At 34.4% G+C, this 20,189-nt stretch overlaps 3 protein-coding genes across 8 annotated transcripts in view; 1 reads left to right on the top strand and 2 right to left on the bottom strand.

The window, feature by feature from the left end:
- The window catches only part of LOC134823007 (uncharacterized), a 57,382-nt gene that overhangs the window by 2,582 nt on the left and 34,611 nt on the right, over nt 1-20,189 (top strand). The gene's annotated exons all lie outside the window — the stretch shown is intronic.
- The window catches only part of LOC134823008 (proteasome subunit beta type-1-B-like), a 96,633-nt gene that overhangs the window by 49,684 nt on the left and 26,760 nt on the right, over nt 1-20,189 (bottom strand). The window lies entirely within an intron of this gene.
- LOC134822903 (uncharacterized) lies at nt 10,663-19,900 on the bottom strand. Of its 5 annotated transcripts, XM_063834180.1 has the most exons (14): nt 18,362-19,900; nt 18,066-18,125; nt 14,803-17,836; nt 14,638-14,691; nt 13,832-14,539; nt 13,211-13,736; nt 12,846-13,030; nt 12,615-12,741; nt 12,300-12,417; nt 11,851-12,215; nt 11,571-11,760; nt 11,371-11,451; nt 11,122-11,276; nt 10,663-11,033 (listed from the first exon to the last, which is right to left on the bottom strand). In XM_063834180.1, the coding sequence occupies exons 3-14, from the start codon at nt 14,978-14,980 to the stop codon at nt 10,703-10,705; spliced, it is 3,018 nt and encodes a 1,005-aa protein (XP_063690250.1). In that variant the 5' UTR covers nt 14,981-17,836; nt 18,066-18,125; nt 18,362-19,900; the 3' UTR covers nt 10,663-10,702. The 5 variants fall into 5 exon arrangements, with proteins under 5 accessions (XP_063690250.1, XP_063690248.1, XP_063690249.1 ...); XM_063834178.1 differs by having other exon boundaries at nt 14,803-15,318; nt 15,437-19,900; XM_063834179.1 differs by having other exon boundaries at nt 18,066-19,900.

Here is a 20,189-nt window from a genome sequence, read left to right as displayed (position 1 = left end):
ATGCACCACAATGTTCTAATGCTGTTGCAGAAACGATCGAGGTGTTGGGCCAATACAGATGGATGAATAGAAAGTTTTTGATTGAAGGGAGGCATGATATATAAGAACTTAGAGTTCCAACCTTGACTGATTGAAGATGCAGACCAGCTCACAATATTTCCAAGAGTTCTATGTCAACTCACCATCAGAATTTCTGAGTTTCCAATGTCTCTTAGAGTCTTAGGTCAACAGAATCAACAACAATTTTAATCTCTCCAATTTGATCGATAAGATATTTCAAGTGCAACTCATCAAAACTATATAACTCCTTTGTTCGATCAACAGGTTTTGATATGTCATCCTTTGTACCCATACAGATGCAATCATGACTCGGCTCAGTTTTCAACTTGGATTTTACTCACCGATCTAGAAGATCGGACTTTGCTACTAAGGTTTAAGAGTTGCATCTCGTAAACTTTCCTGGTAGTATCGGTTATAGGTCTAGGTTGAGTGTCATATTCTCTTATGATAAATACTCGAAACTAAAGAGAGTGAATGTGATCGGGCTAATTCAAAACTTATTTATCGAGGTAAATTATATTTCTTCAAAGAACAGACTAATTCATAACCACACGACACCCCAAAGAAATATTTGCTTACCATGCCACAGCTTTTAACCAATGTCCCCAGTATCATCAGGAACAATCTCGATCAAAACCACCCTGTTAAACATGAACGGAGGTTTGGAGATGGGTGCTACTTTTCAGAGTATCCAGAGTTCATTTTGATTGAAGGGAGGCATGATATATAAGTACTTAGAGTTCCAACCTTGACCGATTAAAGATGCAGACCAGCACACAATATTTCCAAGAGTTCTTTGTCAACTCACCATCAGAATTTCTGAATGAGCTTCACTCTGAGCTTTCATACTATCAAAGAACCAAAGTTATAACTATGTTTGACATTTACCGTATTCGAAAAAGAGTACTCCCTATGTTTGATATTTTGATATCAGCTCAGAGTAAGAGTTATGAAGATATCATCAATATCCATGAAAATATAGTTTTGCAAGCAATACGAGAAGAGCTGAACTTATCAGATGTTACTCAGATGGCAAATGAAAACAAGTACATGTTACGCAATTGTTTTAAGGTCTTCATGAATTCAATGCCCAGTGACTCGCCTATATAAATCGAGTTGGAATGTAGAGAGCTCATTTCTTGATACAGAACTTTGGTTACGTTTCAAACATGGCACTCTTCAACAACTATGGATTGATTTGTGAAATTAATCCAAATACAAAAGGATACACTCGCTTGACGATCTCAACGAATATACCATTCAAGACAAGATTGATTAAGTTCAATGTTTGGGATACCGTACAGTTAAAGAAACCTGGAAGTACTAGATCCAGTACCGCGATTCCCTTCAAAGTGGGAGAAGAAGTACAAGTGGAATATTCCTACAAGGATGGGTATCCTATACTCGTTAACATGGTTTCATCTCACGTTGACAATTGTCCAATATGCTTTAACTCACTGGAGGGTATTGATACTCAAAGAATGGAGATTGGATGCGATGGATGTCGATTGATACCTGAGGAAGAACACAAGAAAAGAGTGAATACTCAAATGCAGATCGTTTCTAAAACGCTAAAGCAGTATTCAAACAGTGCAGGGTTCAAACTAGAGCTTTTCAGTGAAGTAGATAACAAAGCCTTTGCTCCGGTTATTTTCCCAAATAACTTTGCATACCAGAAACTTGAAAATATGAAAATTGGACACAAATACTGGGTCGTCGGATGGATTGCTCCAAACGGAAAGTTTCTCGATGTAGTTGATATCAATTAGTTGTAATTTTATTGGTTTTATTTTATGTCTTTATGAACTTGTTTTCATTTGTACAAATAAAACAAATTTATTCAAATTATTGAAGAAACAAAATTAAAAGCTACAGAATCATTTTTTTCAAAATCTTGTGAGTAGTCGTTTAAAAAATCTTTATAATCTAACCCTAAACTTAACACATAGATAAAATGAATGCAAAAGTAACCACATGCTTTGCTATTCCAGCCTTGAACTCTATAGTTTGTGTATCTAACAAACTTAAACTTTTTTACAATATCCTTATAATATTTAGGTAGAGTTTTGTGGTCTGGCGATCGTCCAAATGAATCAAAGAAGCATATTGTATCATCTTTTGCAGCCCAAGCACACCAATGTTCTCCATTTTCATCATGCTCCTCAGTGTTTGAAATGAAAGCATAATATGGTTTGGTAGATGTAGGTGAGAAACAAGAAGGGTAAGTACCAATATAGTTTTTGCTAGTAACGCTTGTGTTGAAAAGAATATCGTCAAGTTGCGTTGTGGTAAGAGGTTCAAGCATTATTCAATGATGCGTACAATACGATCGGAATCTATTTGAATTTGTCTGTCAAAGACAGCATAAACAATTAGTATGAGATCTTCTGGAAAAGTCTCTGTTCCGAGATCTATTTCAATGCTGGTACTTGCTTTCTCTTGAAGATTCAGATGACGATCATTTATACTAGATCTATCAGCACCGAAGCTTATTGCAGTCATGAAATTCAAATGAAAGTTGTTCTCATTTATAAGACATGATCCTTGGGTATCCTTACCCAAGGTGCGGTAAAGTTGTCGTAGATACTCACCAAATTCTTTGAATTGGAAGTTATTCTCACCAATTTTTCTGATACTACCAACTTCTAAAGGATCAGCAAAGACTGGAACACCATCACGGTAAAGTTGAAATTTTTTGTAAGGTATCATAATAAAAGGATTTGAGGGCATATGTCCATCAAAGTCACGACTCCTCTGCAACATAAAGAATGCATATGGAGGAAGAATAGAGTTTGCAAAAATATCATTTATTCTAACTATCCTCGATGATTGCGTTACCGGACGTACTATGATTTCAGGTCTAGAAATGAAATATGGAATAGGATCTTTTTTAAGTCTCTCCTCAATCATTTCTAAAATTTCATCCCTTACTCGATAGTAAGTAATGTTAAGAAAACAATCTTCAATAACCAAACTATATCCAGTATCTGCTTTGCACAAAAGCAAGAAATCGTCAGTATTTTTAGTTAGACTCATTCTCAAATTCATATTTGTAGGTAAACATTTTGTAGTGTTTAACAATGGACAGTGAAATTTGGTGTTTAGAGTAACATTTTTTCCTCTATTGAAAAGAGTACTTCTTTTACTGGCAGCTGGATTTGTTTGAGTTGGAACCCAATTATCCACTTGTGACATTTGATTCTGATACTCTATTTCAAGATCATCACCATCTAGATCTGAATTTCCATTCTTAATAACCTCTAACATTTCGCTCCTATAATCGATATCCATTGGTATTTCCATATCAAACGCATAATCCCTTTTTGCAGCAATCCCCTCTTTAAGAGACTCAAATCCTGGAACAGATTCAAGATCATCCCATAAAGTTATATTTCTATCAATTTCATCCCACCTCCAAAATGTTCTTAGATTTTCCTCAGATGTTTTTGTTACACCTTCATCCATCAGGAATCCTTCGTTGTAGAACAAATACCCATCACGGTTTTGATCCGAGCTTAGAGTCTGATTCAAGAAACTCTGGTAAGCATAAGCATTCCGCATACTTTGACATAACTCAATGCGATTTCCTGTTACAACTGAAACTTCACCCCATAGACTGTTTGCAATATTGTTAACTACAGAAACATCTTTTGCTCGTGTGCTGATATCTCGACCATTTTGCATTAGCTTCACCTTGGTAACTATGTGTAAATCCGTTAAAAGTCCTTTCGGTTGTGGTGGTATGTTGAAATTTATGGGTCCCTCGTTGAATAAATTTGTTACAGGCCACACTTTCAAATCGTAAGTCTCTTGAATCGAAACTTGTGTAGGTGTGTCATTCCATAGAAGGAGAGAAGATGACATTGAATCACTAGAGTTTACAAATTTCGCCATTTTCTTTTACGTTTGGAGTGATGTTTATGTGTCACTTGAGTATTAGCTAAACGTTTTAACTTTTTTTCTCCCTGTTTTGCCCCAGAAGTATTAGCTAAACGTTTTAACTTTTTTGCTCCCTGTTTTGCTCCAGCAGTAAGTAGTTCTTTACCAGCAGCGATTGCAATTGGTTTTGCTGATTTAGCTACTGCTTTTATAGCCTGTCCAGCGAGTGGTAACGCTTTCTTTAGTAAGGAACCAAGAAAACTTCCCAACCCTTCTCCCTGCATACCGTAAATATATCGGTCCATATCTGAAGACCCACCTTGCTGTACAAACACAGCATGGTATGGTCTACTTTTCAGATAGCTAGAGTTAAATTCCTCCATTTTAATTTTCTCTTCTCTCAATTGCTTTCCTTATATAGTGTAGAAGGACGTACACTCAGAGTTAGAATTGTCTTGAAACTAGGATTGAAATTCAAGAATTTACCATTAATATCTCTTATCTCGATCAAGATGTTTGAGAATTCCTTTACATTTATCGAAACAAAATATGGATGAGCTTGATGAAAAAAATTCCATCCTGGATTTGTTTTTATAGGAATCACAGAAGAAATTCTAGATAATTTTCCATTAATGTAAGAGTTTTCGATAATGTTAATGTAGATAAATGCAGGTAGTGATTCCCCTTCAAACGAGGTATTCTGAAGAGTGTATGTGCTATACAAATCAGTTTCAACACCTACAAGCCCCCATGGTGAATCTTTTCTGTTCGTTATAATAAGATTATCCAAACTTAACTGTACAATTTGTCTGTGCTTATCAAGTGATACAGTGAAAGGTTTGTATTTCTTTGGTTTTATTACACTAGATATCTCTTCTTCTATTGCAAGACATATAGCATGAATTGAATGGTAAAACCCTGGTGGTATTGTAACTGTCTTCAATTCAATATCAAGTTCACCATATGTTATCAGTGTGTGCACTTCCATGGGTGTAAACATATTCGTCACGTTAACTGTATTGTAAAAGTGAATCTTGTTGTTATCATCACTAATATTGAACACTTGACCATGAAAAATCGATGTAACTGCAATTTCGGCTTCTTTTTTTATTTTAACGGGGTTAACCCGAGTTACAAATTTCGATTGATTGCCTTCATAACCACCAACAACAATGATATTGTGAATGTTATCCATTTTGCTAAAGCAATTGAAACTCCTCCTTTTATAGTTAAAATGTTATTCCAAAATCTCTAAGATGACAGAAAATAGGTTCGTAATGTGTTTTAAAATCACCATTACAACAATCATTGACAAAATCATCATATTTGATATTAATCGGTTTATATCTAATCAAAATCAGTCCATCTTTGGATCGTTGTACATCTGCTTTTGAAAGTTTAATTAATAGCTCATTATAGTTAAAATCCGGGAAGATTCCTTTTGGTAGTTCAATAGTTTTGATTTGTTCCGAGATCCCCTCTGATGGTAAAAGCATATGCATATCTTTACAGTGAGAGGGTGATATAATATATCGAGACATGTTAGAAAATTGATTGTAGTATTCCTCCAAGTATTGGTAAAACTGTGCTTAATATAGTAGCTAATGCTCCGCCACGTTGTGCAACTAGTTTCTGTTTCATACCCGCTCCTTTTAAACCACTTGTCGATCGAATTAAACGTCTATGCTTCTTCAAAGTTTGATGTTGTTTGTTATCTAGATCCAGTTTTTTATTTGCTAAAAGATTGAACACGATTCCAAGAACTTTGAAAAGTTCTGGAGGTGAATTTTTCAAGATGATTTTACGGTTTTTCATATTACTAGCAGCTAACTTCTCCAGTATGTATCGATGTTTATTCAACATATCTGCCTGCTTTAGAGATAAATGCTTGGTAACCATTCCCAAAAATCTGTTATTACAGTTAGCTCCTGTGGTAGACTTGGTGCAAGACTAAGTAGAATGAATCCTCTCTCCTGTTTTGATGTTCTTTTAAAGGCGTTAGTGACACGCTTCAAATCATCACCACAAAACATTTGTCTTGCCAATGTGTTAATTTGTCTAAAATGACGTTGACTATTAAAGAGAACAAAATAGTGACTGTTAGAACTCATGAGTCTAAACAAGGGACATTTTGGGAATAGGTTTTGTGTTATGTAGAATGTAGATATTGATTTGTGATGTGACCCTAAAATGAAACATTCTGCCATTTCCTTGTTATCACTAAGAATTAAATCATCAACAACCAACATACTAGGTTCAGAAGTATCTATTTTATCAAAATTAAGTCCTTTGATAAATGTTATCGGCACATTTTCTTCATCATTCCAAGTTTTCATAAAACTCTGCTCTATTTTGTACATGTAAAAGATCCGTTTAGGCCAGGGGTGTACTAGTTTTTGTCTGATAACTTCCAATATGAATTGAGTCTTTCCAGCTCTTGTTGGTCCAAATATTATGCAGTTGTGGGAGGCTAGAAACTTAATCGGCATCACAAACTGAAGAGATCGAATTGAGGTACCCAAGTGTTTGCTTCGTCTGGATAACCTTGCCACTTGACAAGATATTCGGTCTGACCTCGTCTCGTACGCTTATCTAAAACTTTTTCAATTTGATAAATGCTGTTAGATTTATCCACCAATTGTATTTCACTAGTGTAAAATGAACCCTTAATCTCTTTACCTTTATAGTCCTTCAACTCATATGTGATAGGATAAGTGTCTTTGATTTGACTTATTGTAAACACTTCGTGACTCCATAATTGTTCATAACCTTTCTGAAATGTTCTTTTTTGCCTTGTTATCCTTACCGTATCCCCCACTTTGAAGTGCTTTTTCATAAACTTACTTTTCTTTATCACTTTAGGGAATAATATTTTTCGAACTAATGCTTCATTTGCAGATGTTACTTCATTGGGAGTGTGCTTTATGGATCTATGTTTACTCTCATTGTATCCGTTTAATAGATCTTGTAGAACATCGATCCAACGGTGAGTACCCTTAGACGTAAAATACTTAAACATTCGCGTTTTTAATGTTCTATTGAACCGCTCAACTATTGCCCCTTTTTTATCACTATAAACACTGTAGTGTTTTATACGTAAATCTTTTAATAAACGCAAAAATTTCTTGTTGTAAAACTCTGTTCCTTGATCAAACTGCATTTTTTGTGGAGTGTTCTGACGTAAGAACGGTTCCATAACAGCTACAACAGAATTTGCTGTCTTATTTTTCATTTTAAGAGCCCATGCTTTTTTGCTAAATGTATCGATTATAGTAACAATCCACTTGTAACCATCGTTGTGTTGATGTAAACTCGAGAGGTCAACTAAATCACACTGATACAAGTATCCAATTCCCTTGGTCCAAATTCTGCGATATAAACCAGGTTTCTTATCGGGTTTGTGTAGTGTGTAGCTGTCAATTGCTCTTAAACTTTTTGTTACAGTTCTAGGACTTACTAAATGGCCTTTATTTCTAAGCTGTTTGTAGAAGCGATTCTTTCCAGTAAAGGACCCTGGAAAGGTAGGGTCTTCATACAAGTCTTTCAAATTCATTTCTGTTTTACATGATATATTTTTTGTCTATAAATACCCAGAGTTCACTGTAATTTTAAAATGAGTTTACAATGTGATAAGTGTGGGAAATCTTACCCAACAAACGCTACATTGTATCAACACAAAAGCCTTGCTCATCCAGAACCGAAACTCATGTTGGTTAACCACTCACATGGTTCATCATCTTCGAGTAAACGATCTAGAGGATATAACACATCTCACCCAGATGCTAAAAAACGTGATTTAGCACCAGTAACTAAACATAATCATCCTAAAGAGAAACCTAGAGACTATGAAATCAAAACTTATCCTACTCCACAAACATACGATGGACAAGCTGACGATAATCTGAAAATTGTCGATAGTTTTGATGATGATGGACAAGGAGATAAAGGACTTCAGGTAGTTGACAGCTATGACAATGATGGACAATCTGATGATGGTCTAACAGTGGTTGATAGTATTGATAGTATTGACTACAAGAAATTGTATGAAGAGTGTTTAGCTTCTAAAAAGCAATTTGAAAACATATGTCAAAAGAAGATCACAGATTTAAAAAAGAAGCACGAAGAAAGAATAGATTCTCTAAAAGAGAATTATAGAGATAAATTGCGTGACTTTGGTAATGAAATGAAGGCTGAATACGATGAAAGAGTTGGTAAGATACGAGAGTCGCATGTCAAAGCTACTAAAGATTTGAATGATGCACATGAAAAGGCAATGGATGATTTCGAACGAGAATGCAAAAGAAAAATAAAACTTCTCTCAGAACAACTTCAAGCTGTGAAAGATGATGACGAAGATTTGAGTAGTCTCACAAAAGCGATATTTAATTGCACAACAATGGAGGAAATTTTTCAAATTCAAAAATTAATCAATAACCATCAGATTGATGAATTAATTCAAAATCATTTACCGACACTGCAGAATCTACTACTTAGCTTGTCATTTGGTATTCTACCAATTTGTCAACCACAGCGAGATCAGGTAACAAATGAACAACGACGTGTGGTGGAGCAGCTACAAACGGCCTCACCATCAAATGCAAAAAATATTCTTAGAAATAAGCGGGGTGATGTTATTAACCTCTTCACAATTATCAAGGACTCTATCAAGTTAGCCAGAGATACCTATAACAGATACAATGCTTCTAATTAGGCTATATAAAGCATGTGTCACAAACTATATTGAAAACCAGGAAAAATGAATCTCCAAGTAGTTTTCCATTTCATCTCAACCCTTACTTTTGTATTCAAGTTTCCTGTTAACTTAAACGGCCAGCAAGATTATTTTTACTTTGAGGGTGTAAATCAAAGTGCTCATTTGTTTAGGTCACAGAAAATCGTAAATCTATATTTGAACCAGGGAGAAAACTTTACTGTTTTTGAGGCGGCAATAAATCAATCAACATTCACATTTTCCTGGATTGGATTTGAAATTGATGGAAAGTCTATGAATTTAACAAAATCAGTTGGAGACACTTCCAAATTGAACTACAACAGCCTGCTTTTCCTGTCACCTATTATAGATGAGATTGAAGAATGTACTACAAATTGTTCTGCCCAAATTGCACAATACAATAATATAAACTATTGGTATATTGTTTTGATAGTGCTAGCTATAGGTATTCCTTTGAATCTAAAAGAGGAGGCTATAAAATCATGGGTAAAAATCCTTCAAGCTTCTGATGGAGTGAAATTTTCTAAAGTTCCTAGATCTATTAGCACTGATGTCTAACTTTTTTTCTATATTGAGGGAAGCTTAAGACTTAATGAGATATATGAGTCAGTTCTTAACTGTTGATGTCCTAGATCATAGAGTGTAGTACGATAAAAAAATTGCACTAAACTTTCTCTAGTAGATATCTATAAAAGCTACTATCTAAGATAGTAATTTCCATCAACATGGTTGTTTGTCCGGTTTGTAGAATTAATCAAGACCAAGCATGCCTTCACGATGAAAATACCATACGTTTAATGTGTATTTGGTTAAGACATCATCCTGAGAATCTTGCAGAGTTTTATTTCTGTGTTTACAAGTATTTTGACCGAAATATTAACCCAAGCGTGAAAAATTTTGTTGAAAAGTTTAACCTCTATAAATGAGTTCATTTCCATTAAAACATTCTTGAATTCGTTTGAAATGACATTTTACGATAATGTTGACTGGGTTGGCTTCCTCACCGAAAATGTGATAAGAAAATGCGTTTCATGGACATTAGCAGATTGTCCTGGTTGTCAAGATGGAATGAAAAATGATATTCTCCACCAACACCATCAGCTATCACTATTGGATAGAGTTCAGAACCATTTTGAAAAAGCCAGAGGCGAAGTTTTAGGTTCCTTGCCAACATTGTACAAAATTTTTGCGCCAAGCTTGCCTCATAGTTCCGACCTTAAAAAAGATGCTGTCATTTACTGTAATCTTGGAAAAACTTTTCTATTAACAAGCTCTCCTCAAGCATTGTACTTTGGGAGATACATCAACAGTTTAAACGACAGTTGCATTTCTGAGGCTATGGTTAAAGTAAAGAAAGCAAAGCTATAAAGAGGGAGGTGGAATGTTCTCACTTCATTTCTTGTTTTGCGAATTACAGAACGTTTCAAATCATGAATGTCTACATCACTACAGACGGATATACTTTACCGAGCGGTTTTATCGTCAAAGAAATCTGCTGTATGTTTATCAACAATGAATTCAACCACTACCTTGTGAAACCCCCTATGAATCGAGATCTAAATGATGTTGATAAAAGAACCATACGGTATGCCACCAAGAACCTCAACAACCTGTCCTATCATGATGGCTGGTTTCCCTACGAGAAGATGAACGAAATATTTTGGAGATTTCAAGAATATCATGTGTATACCTACAACGATCTTACCTTGAAATTTATTCAAAACATTCTACCAACAACTATAGTTACAAATGTACAGGAATTAGGATTTCAGATGCCAGATGTGTTGCCAGATGCAAACTGTTTTAGGTCACACAATGCCAGATATTGTGCCAAGGCAAAATGTATTGCTATAAAAAATTTTATTGAATCTTAATTTTCTTGGGTGTTTTTAGATTTAGTTGGATATTTTAGATTTAGTTGATTGTTTTAGATTTAGTTATTATCATTTACGTTTTAATTTTATAAACGAATAATATGCGACTTTTATTTTGTATAACCTAAACATAAATAAGATACAAACAAATAAAAAGTCAATCAACATATCCATTATACCCGTATGGAATTGTGTCAATTCCATTACCTAAAACAACCCTCTTAATATCTACAAAACTTAGAGCTATTCTCTCTGATTGTCTCATAAAAATTCTATGATTTTTTGATACTAGGGTGTTCTGAGTAATGTTCTTAAACGTGGAATGTGCGATTGTTTCTACAAAATCGACATGCTTCAGTCTCTTTTGCATATTTCTCTTCACTCCCGCGGCTCCCATTTTCTGTTCTTCATCTGTAACTATAGAGTAGCATTTGGCTCTACACCCAGCAAACTGATGGGTTTCGCAACCTGCCATTTCGTCCTTGAATCTGAAAATGTGAAAGAGTTAAATTCGGCTGCCTTCAACCCTAATTTATCATACATTGATTTTTAATTTGATTTAGTGACTGATAATACCTGCCCGGGGTGAGTTTATTCTGAATGGAATAGAGACAATGATTCACAGGGTAGTTTGAGAAGTCCATGAAAGTTGAGGATATTCTCGAAAATTTTTCAGTCAAATCGCCTTCTTGTATGTGGTATAGAAAACTGTCCGTGTCACTGTAGCACAACTGAAATTTGTTAATTTTAAATAGAGAAAAATAAGAACATCTAGAATAATGGTCTGTTGTTGTTCTGTTAAGCTAGAATTTGAGTAGAACTAACCTCAATTTTCCCTGGAAACAGAGGTCGCATAACTTTATAATGAAATTGATACATGTGGAGTTTTGCAAGTTCCAAAATCACCTGGAAAAATGAGCAGAGTTACAAATGAGCTTGTCTATAAATTTGTTTTGGAAAACATGAGTAAATTACGTATAATTGAGAGAGCGATCACAGTTAAAATACAGTTTGAACAACCTTACCATGCCTGCATAAAGAGGTTTGTTTAACGTTATCTCAAGGTTGTTTGACTCAAAAATGACGAGATTTTTGGATACAACGACAGCAGACTTCAGTTCAACTCTTTGAGAGAGGCGTTTGACTTGCTTTTCAGTTGTTGCCAAGTCAAACTTTCGATATTTTCTAACGTTCTCACAGGTCTTGCCAAAGACACTGAAATTATCGATTTAGCAACAAAATTTTAAAGATTCGCGTTTTTCTGAAATTAGTAAAAATAACCTGTTTGATTCTGTCAATAATCACCTGTTTATCAGAAGTTTAAAGAAGTCCTTCTCAAACTTGTTTTGGGCTTCAATCCTCTTCATAGTATTTGTTTTTATATATTCAGCCATCCAAGAAGATTGGTAAAATGTCACAGCTCGATGTATCTTTTTGAGAACAAGTCCTTGCTGTGTGTAAAACAGCAAGTTCTTGACATGTGTGACATAATTCGTTTTAGGTAAGACAGTTTGCGTGAGTCTGGTCTGGGTTGAATATGATATGTTGAAATCATCAAAAAACTGCCTCGTCTCCTCACTCAGCATATCCTTTGTTATAGATAACCTCTCCGGAGCCAAGGGATAATCTCTGTGACTCGAATGAAGTGAGTCAGGGTATTCTAAGTCAACCTGTAAAAATTTAGAATAAATGTAATGAAGTCAGAAACATTACACTATATAGTCTTGAAATAATTAAGTAAACTCTTAGCTAACCTCCAAAATCATCCCTGTATCACCATTAACGTCGATCTTTGTGACATCCAGAGAGGATATCTCTTGCTCAGTCAACCATTTAAAATCTTTGTGGGGCAGCTTCATTTGCATGCAATACCTGCAGAGGAAAATAATGATATTGAAAGCATGGTGCATGGTTGAAAGCATGGTGCAGACCTAAACTAACCATCCTTATCTACCCGATCCAGTTTACAAACCTTGTAACAGAGACCAGATAAGGCTAAACAGAATGTAGTTAATATGATTTACACTTAATTGAGTTACACTTGCCAGTTAATTTATTTTAAAACTTACCCGTACAGGTTATTACAATCTGTGTAGAAAATCGATGACTGAGGCATTTGATCGTTATATCTTTGTAGACCTCTGTTGTTAGCTGTGGCTAGACGTTTGAAAACTGTGCTGCAACCTCCTCTCATTCCTGAAAAATCCTTAATCAATATTCAAGTGAGTTCAAAAGGTTTCTGTATTTTTATTAATGAAAAACATGAAGAAATAATCTACTCCCTACATTAGGAAACTAACCTTTTTCAAAGAATTCATACATGTTCACATCTGTCAACAATTCTAACTCAACATTCGTTAGATGCAACATAGCGTCAAACGAGTAGCTTGGTGAACTTATGTAATACGCTGGATCTATAGCAAACATTTCAAGACCCAACCGTCTGTAGTCCTCAAAGACACATGCTAGTATCAAAACATCCACTCTGAAGCATGAATTTAGATTAGACAGGAAAATATCATTCAACTCGTAAGCTTATCAAAATTCTAGAAGGAGGGAATTCAAGGTTACATATCAAACTCATGCAATTTCTTGAGTATAATCGCGAAAGGGTTACATGATAGGCTATCAAAATAAGAGCATTAAAATGTAATTAATGTTTCACCTCAAGTACAAATCGTGAAGTTCCCCTAAAGTAGTTATATTGAAGATTTTGCAAATTCTTAAGAGTGTGTCATAATCTTCGTCAGACAAATCTTCATCGGTGAGTTTGTTGAAAAACGCTGGTTTACCAGGAATTGGCTCCTCGAATCTGTCAAACCCGTCTATATAGTCGTAGGGGTAGATTAACTTTTGCAACACACATCGAAATTGATCATCGAGGGGGAATTCGTTTCGCATTAGATTAAACCCATCCAAGCCCCTCTGTCGCAAGCTTTTGCAGAGATTATCTAGACTGCCAACGAGGTGACTCATTGAATCATGGACTATGAATCTTTGGGTCTTAATCTGGGTATATTTCTCAGCAGTATTGGCAATAACCTCTATGGTACCCGTTCTCTTGTCATCAGCTAAAGCTGTTAGAATGAAATGATTGTCGTAACCCTTCCCATTGTGAAAGTAGACAAACAACCTCTTTTGTTGACAAGCCTTCAAATTACATTGAGAATGAGCGGCACCACGAAATGAACCTGAATAAGATGTCACATTAGAGATAATCAATTTTAGATTTATATTTCAATTGTAAACGTTTGTAATAATCAATAGTATAAGTTAACTTATCAACCTGAAATATGACAGTGATCGCGAACAACAGGATTGTGCAAATCATCCCAAATTAATCTTTGTTTACAGATTGAACAGTTGGTTGCTGTTTGAAATTGCACCATGTTATCGTCTGTGAAATCCATTGGTTGCACCTCGTTAAGTATATCCTCTATGCCGTAACACTCATTTATCAAACAGTCTACAAACTTTGCGGCTGCGTCTTCACCTCTATATAACTTCAATGGTCTACAAAGAACATCATGAGGTGACACAATCATGTATGCGAACCCTGTTGGTTTTTGTTCAGCGATGTTTGAGCTTTTTTGACCGGTGCTCTCGTTCATGCTGATCTGATAGGCTTCAAAATCAGCATACATGACCGCAGGGCAGGTAAATTTGTATTGAAAGTTTTTGAATTTCAATACAGGGTCTTCAGGCATGAAGACAGAGGGTTCTCCTGTCTCACAGAACGTTGCATGCTTTTCAAAAAAACGTTTGGATGTGAACCTTCTAAAACATCTTTCACATGTCAACATTCTTTTCTCGTATTTCGTGACCAATCTCAAAAATGTTGATAGGGATTTGATCAGAACATAATGTGTTTTATTTCTTTCTGTCAAACTGATCAGATGTACTATCCTCTTAAACTTGAAGTTCGTCGTGTAAATAGGGAAAATGTGTGTTCTTAGCTCGCTCTCACTGTAACCAAAAACATTGACGGATATACCTGAAAATCGTAGTTGATATAAGAATAAAGATAAATTTAAAAATATTATGAATGTGTAATTAGGAAAGTTGCTTTATTATATGGATAAAGGGACTTACAGGTTTGTTTCTCAAACAGGGGGATGTCCTCCAACCGTTTTGGTGCGTTGATTCCTGTGGGTACAAGTATCATTTTCTATTCTTCACCAAGCTCTAGATATTCACTAGATTATTACGGTCACGTGACGGTTGCATATGTTATAATTGTTAATATTTGATATATACCTGTCGTGATCAGTTTCTTGACATAACGCTTATAGAATCCGGGTCGTGTTGGGTTTCTATCAGGTCTTTTCAAAGCAGCCACAATACAATAAAGGAATGATTGGTCATCTTTATTCCGTATGTTCAACAGACATCTTCTCTTTTTCAACAGTTTGGGAGTTGGCAAGTAAGTCGACATTCTAGAATTTAAGAGAGTTTATATAATGTTATATAGAGTGTTATATATAACATGGATAATTATGTTCTTAAATCACGTCATAATTCAAACTTAAATGCAATATGTCTTCTATCTACATTTTTAATTTCAATCACTCTTGTTATTGATTTTTGGTTTTAAACTATTGAAAGTTCTCAAAGTTAATTGAAATTAGTAAGATATAAAACAACAATTTTCAACATTATAGTGGTCCCTATATAGACCCCTAATCAATCACTCAATCAATCATCCTGATACAGGGTTGTACTTTATGACGAGCACTGTAACCATTTGCCATCGTCTCCATATCCAACCGCTACCTGTTGAGATTATTTGTAATAATCTTTGTATCTGCAATTGTAACATAACTCAACTTGGTTTGATTAGGGTCAAGGTAGTTGGAGGTTAATGAAATAAAAATTAGAAAACTTTACCAACCCATTCCTTGAAAAGACTCGTATGAGTTCAAGATTTTATTTCGAACTTCATTGATCATCTCATCCTTGTTTGATGATCTCAGACACACAGTTGCTCGTGTCTTGAAACCAAATGTCTGCTCTTCTCCGTTTATATGTTTCTGTAAATGAAATATATCAACTTCTATTTATCTATATTTTTTTCCTTGTTAAACCACTTCTTTTGGATTTGAAAATTTCCTTATCACTATTTTAACAGATTGTTAGTAGCAAATCAAATACCTGAAATACTCCGTCCAAAGTGACATGGAACTTGAAACAGTTCCGTCGTTGCATGAAGTGCTCTATTATCGTGTCAACACCCCCCAAGAGCACCTCCAACCCTTCTTCAGGGGTTCCGTTGAACTGTGTTTCAGGGGCTCTAACCTTAAATTCAATGACAGAGTCATTCAAGGCTCGTGTTACATTAAAAGTCAGTTCGCTCATGCTAATAGTTTTGTGATAAGAGGTCTGTTTTTAAGCCTTTATATAGTACTAAGTATTTTATAACCGATCCGCCGTATTTAGTAACCTCTGCATTGGAAAATAAAAACATAAGTCAAAAAGTAGGGTAAAATAAAATGCAGAGAACGGGGTCACCTCGTGAAGGATGTGGCTATTCACCACCTACGGACGGTCTTTTTTCTGTGAAAACTGGTTCATATTACAGAACCTTGACGCAAATTCACCCCCTGCAGCTGATCAAAGTTTTAAAATGATAAGAATATTAGAAAAATAAAGTAACGACCAGCTGAGGAAGGCAAATTTTCCCCAAAATAAAAAAGAAAAAAAAGTATGGTTAACCATTTAAAAATAAATAGCAAGAAAAGATAGTAGCAAAATGTGTAATAAGATAATAATTAAAATAGAATAACAAGTAAATTCAAACAGTAGTGAAGAGAATTCTCTTCTGATGGACATTTTCTATAGTGAGAGTGCTCACTTTTCTACCTTTTCATCAAATCAAATAACTACTCTCACTGGTAGTGGCGCTACTACTAGCAATAAGAAACTGCTGCGTGATTAAATAGTAGTTAGATCTATAGCCTTCAGCTACAGTACAGAGTTGCTAATCGTCATGCGCCAGGACTATCCAATAGGAAAGCAACTCTGAAGATTCGATTTATATATTTTTACATGTTTTGATTTTGATCATCAATACTAGTTACCATTATTTTTCATTTACATATTTTAATCAGTAGTCGTATTCGTTTTAATATTTTGCAATAATCACTCAGTTGTTGTTATCATTGGTTGTTATTGTTTATAATTGTAAAATAGAGCATGTTATATTATTCAATGAGTTATGGTTATTTTTAATCAATAGTCGTATTCGTTTTAATATTTTGCAATAATCATTCAGTTGTTGTTATCATTGGTTTTTATCATTTATAATTGTAAAATAAAGTATGTTGTTATATTAATCAATCAGTTGTTGTTATTTTTAATTAGTAGTCGTATTCATTTATTTTCATATTTTCAATAACCGAGGTCCATCCTTGTCGCCATGTTATATTATTCAATGAGTTATGATTATTTTTAATCAGTAGTCGTATTCGTTTTAATATTTTGCAATAATCATTCAGTTGTTGTTATCATTGGTTGTTATTGTTTATAATTGTAAAATAGAGCATGTTATATTATTCAATGAGTTATGGTTATTTTTAATCAGTAGTCGTTTTCATTTTATTTTTATACTTTCAATAATCATTCGGTTATTGTTATCATTGGTTTTTATCATTTATAATTGTAAAATAAAGTATGTTGTTATATTAATCAATCAGTTGTTGTTATTTTTAATTAGTAGTCGTATTCGTTTATTTTCATATTTTCAATAACCGAGGCCCATCCTTGTCGCCATGTTAGAGGAAGGTAATCGATTTAGATCATAGGGAGCTATAGATATAACATGTTAAATATTTATTTGGTGGGGTACACAGTAAGTACACTACTGATCAGCCATAGGAAAGAAAGAGTTTTTGTAAAGCAAATATATTTTTCTATGTTAATTGAAAATAAATAGTTGACAACAGGAACTTAAACAATACATCAAAAATTTAAATGTATACAATCAGATCTCGAGGTTAACTAACACCATTTTTATTCATTTGGAACTGAGGTCCCTAAAACACTACGAAATTTAAAGCGAATAATTCTCTACAATATCATGGAAGGAGTGCTCAATTGAGCATACATTTAAATATTAGTAACGGGTCAAACTATATTCTGACACAAATCAATGGTCTTGGGAGGGTCAAAGTTAAATCATGGTATGAAATGTTTATTGGTGGTCTAATACATTTTTTAAATAATAGTGTCGTCTCTAAATCAGATTAGGGTAGGGTCGTTAGTCAAAGTCTAAATCCAGTAGAGAAGCCAGATCCTGAAAAATATATCAAGTCAAATTGATTGTGAGAAAAAAAAACATCTTGTTGATTATAATGTTTTGGGATACTGAAGCTAAAACAAATATTTATTCATTTTTTTCTTACTTAATTTCTTGAATTTCTTTATACTTAGGATAGGATAATTCTGAACTATGATACATTGTAGTTCTAGTGAGATTCAAAGTTGTGTTTGTTTAAAAGAATAAGAAAAATGAAGCTACTCACCGTTGGTACTTTCCTAATCGACTTCTTTGAACTGGTTGCCGGCTCGCTCGGCGCCTGATTCTGAAAATATATCAACATTAAAACACTTTAAATTGTTTGTGTACTATACTCAGTGGTCGACTGGAGGCCTCAACCTCAATCAGGTTTCGACTCTAGCCAAAATCACAACCCCCGACCCTTTCTAATCCCAGCTAATAAACTTCAGGTTCTAATCTCGGCTAATTCGCAGTAACCACCCCTGACTTAGGCTCCAATTAGAAATAGGGAAGAGAAAAAAAAAAAAAAAAGCCACTCACTGGTAAAGTTTTCCCTCTGCTTATAGCAGGCCGAGAGACAGTTTTCTTTCTTTTGGAGGGTGGGGTGGGAATATTATCAGTAGAACTAGTTACGATCCATACACGTAATGTAAGATATTGCCCCTTTTTCGAGGCAGCCCCCTTGATTTCATCACCATTCTGAAAACGATATCATTTAATCTAAAACACTCGTCAATCCCTTCTAGAGTTGATGTGATTTTAAAATCTTTCAGATAATAATTAACATCAATTGAATAATAATAGAGTTTACCCTCCTGAAACCTACTTATTTACTGAAACAAATACAAAACCAAGATTTATAATCAAGTTTTTAAAATTCTTTAATTCTATATGAATCATTTAAATTTTTGAATATTTACCTTTAACATTTCTGTTTCATCCACGGGGAAATGGGAGAGTATCTGAAGTCCGTCAGACCCCGTCAAAGCAAAATTTTGAACGATCTTCGCTCCACTAATCATCTTCGTCTTTAGATATTTAACTCTCCCCTCTATTTCAACATTTGCGTCGGCGTTCAACTGTCCCAGTTCCATAGTATAGTGCTTACTAAACATAAAATTTAAAAAATTATATAAGAAATATGAATTTTAGAATTCAAAATTTAGACTCTCAAGTTGGGCCCAGAGTCTTAAACAAAGAACTTAAACTTAAAGAGAACTGAATGTTAGTGAACTGGAAGTGGAGCAGCTATATAAGGACGCCTGTGCTCATTTCATTTGGGCTCAACATTCCTCCTTTTCTGCTTACTTGTATCCAGTCCAAAAAAGAATTTCACTGTAGTTTGCTTGCATCAAGATACCTTACTAGCTTGCATCAAGATAGTATGGTAGGTAAACTGTGCTACACTTCACTCTGTTACTATGATCTATGATAAATTTAAATTAAAATAAAATTTGTCACCGTTCAAGTTAAATAAGGCAGTCCAAAAAAGAATTTCACTGTAGTTTGCTTGCATCAAGATACCTTACTAGCTTGCATCAAGATAGTATGGTAGGTAAACTGTGCTACACTTCAATCTGTTACTATGATCTATGATAAATTTAAATTTAAATAAAATTTGTCACCGTTCAAGTTAAATAAGGCAGTCCAAAAAAGAATTTCACTGTAGTTTGCTTGCATCAAGATACCTTACTAGCTTGCATCAAGATAGTATGGTAGGTAAACTGTGCTACACTTCAATCTGTTACTATGATCTATGATAAATTTAAATTAAAATAAAATTTGTCACCGTTCAAGTTAAATAAGGCAGTCCAAAAAAAAAAGAATTTCACTGTAGTTTGCTTGCATCAAGATACCTTACTAGCTTGCATCAAGATAGTATGGTAGGTAAACTGTGCTACACTTCAATCTGTTACTATGATCTATGATAAATTTAAATTAAAATAAAATTTGTCACCGTTCAAGTTAAATAAGGCAGTCCAAAAAAAAAGAATTTCACTGTAGTTTGCTTGCATCAAGATACCTTACTAGCTTGCATCAAGATAGTATGGTAGGTAAACTGTGCTACACTTCACTCTGTTACTATGATCTGTGATAAATTTAAACTTCTAAGAATTTAGCTTCCATGCAATAGACAGTGAGCTAGTTGAACAATGAGTTATTGAATTTTACAAGCTCACCGCTCGGTTCAATCATCTGCTCTATCTAAATGAAAAACTTCGTACGCTGTTAATTAATCTTCATGGTTCATACAATAACTTCACTCGAGGAGAGACCGTTTGCACTGTTAAAAATATCTAGAGAGGCCATAGGGTTGACTGTTTTCTCTATTCTAGATCTATTCAATAGAGGCTGACAAAGTTTTATG

This window comes from Bolinopsis microptera, chromosome 11 (genome assembly GCF_026151205.1).
Source record: "Bolinopsis microptera isolate Bmic1 chromosome 11, MBARI_Bmic_1.0, whole genome shotgun sequence".
Classification (NCBI taxonomy): Eukaryota; Metazoa; Ctenophora; class Tentaculata; order Lobata; family Bolinopsidae; genus Bolinopsis; species Bolinopsis microptera.
The sequence above is the reverse complement of the archived record's forward strand: the minus strand, read 5'-3'. Positions and strand labels throughout refer to the sequence as shown.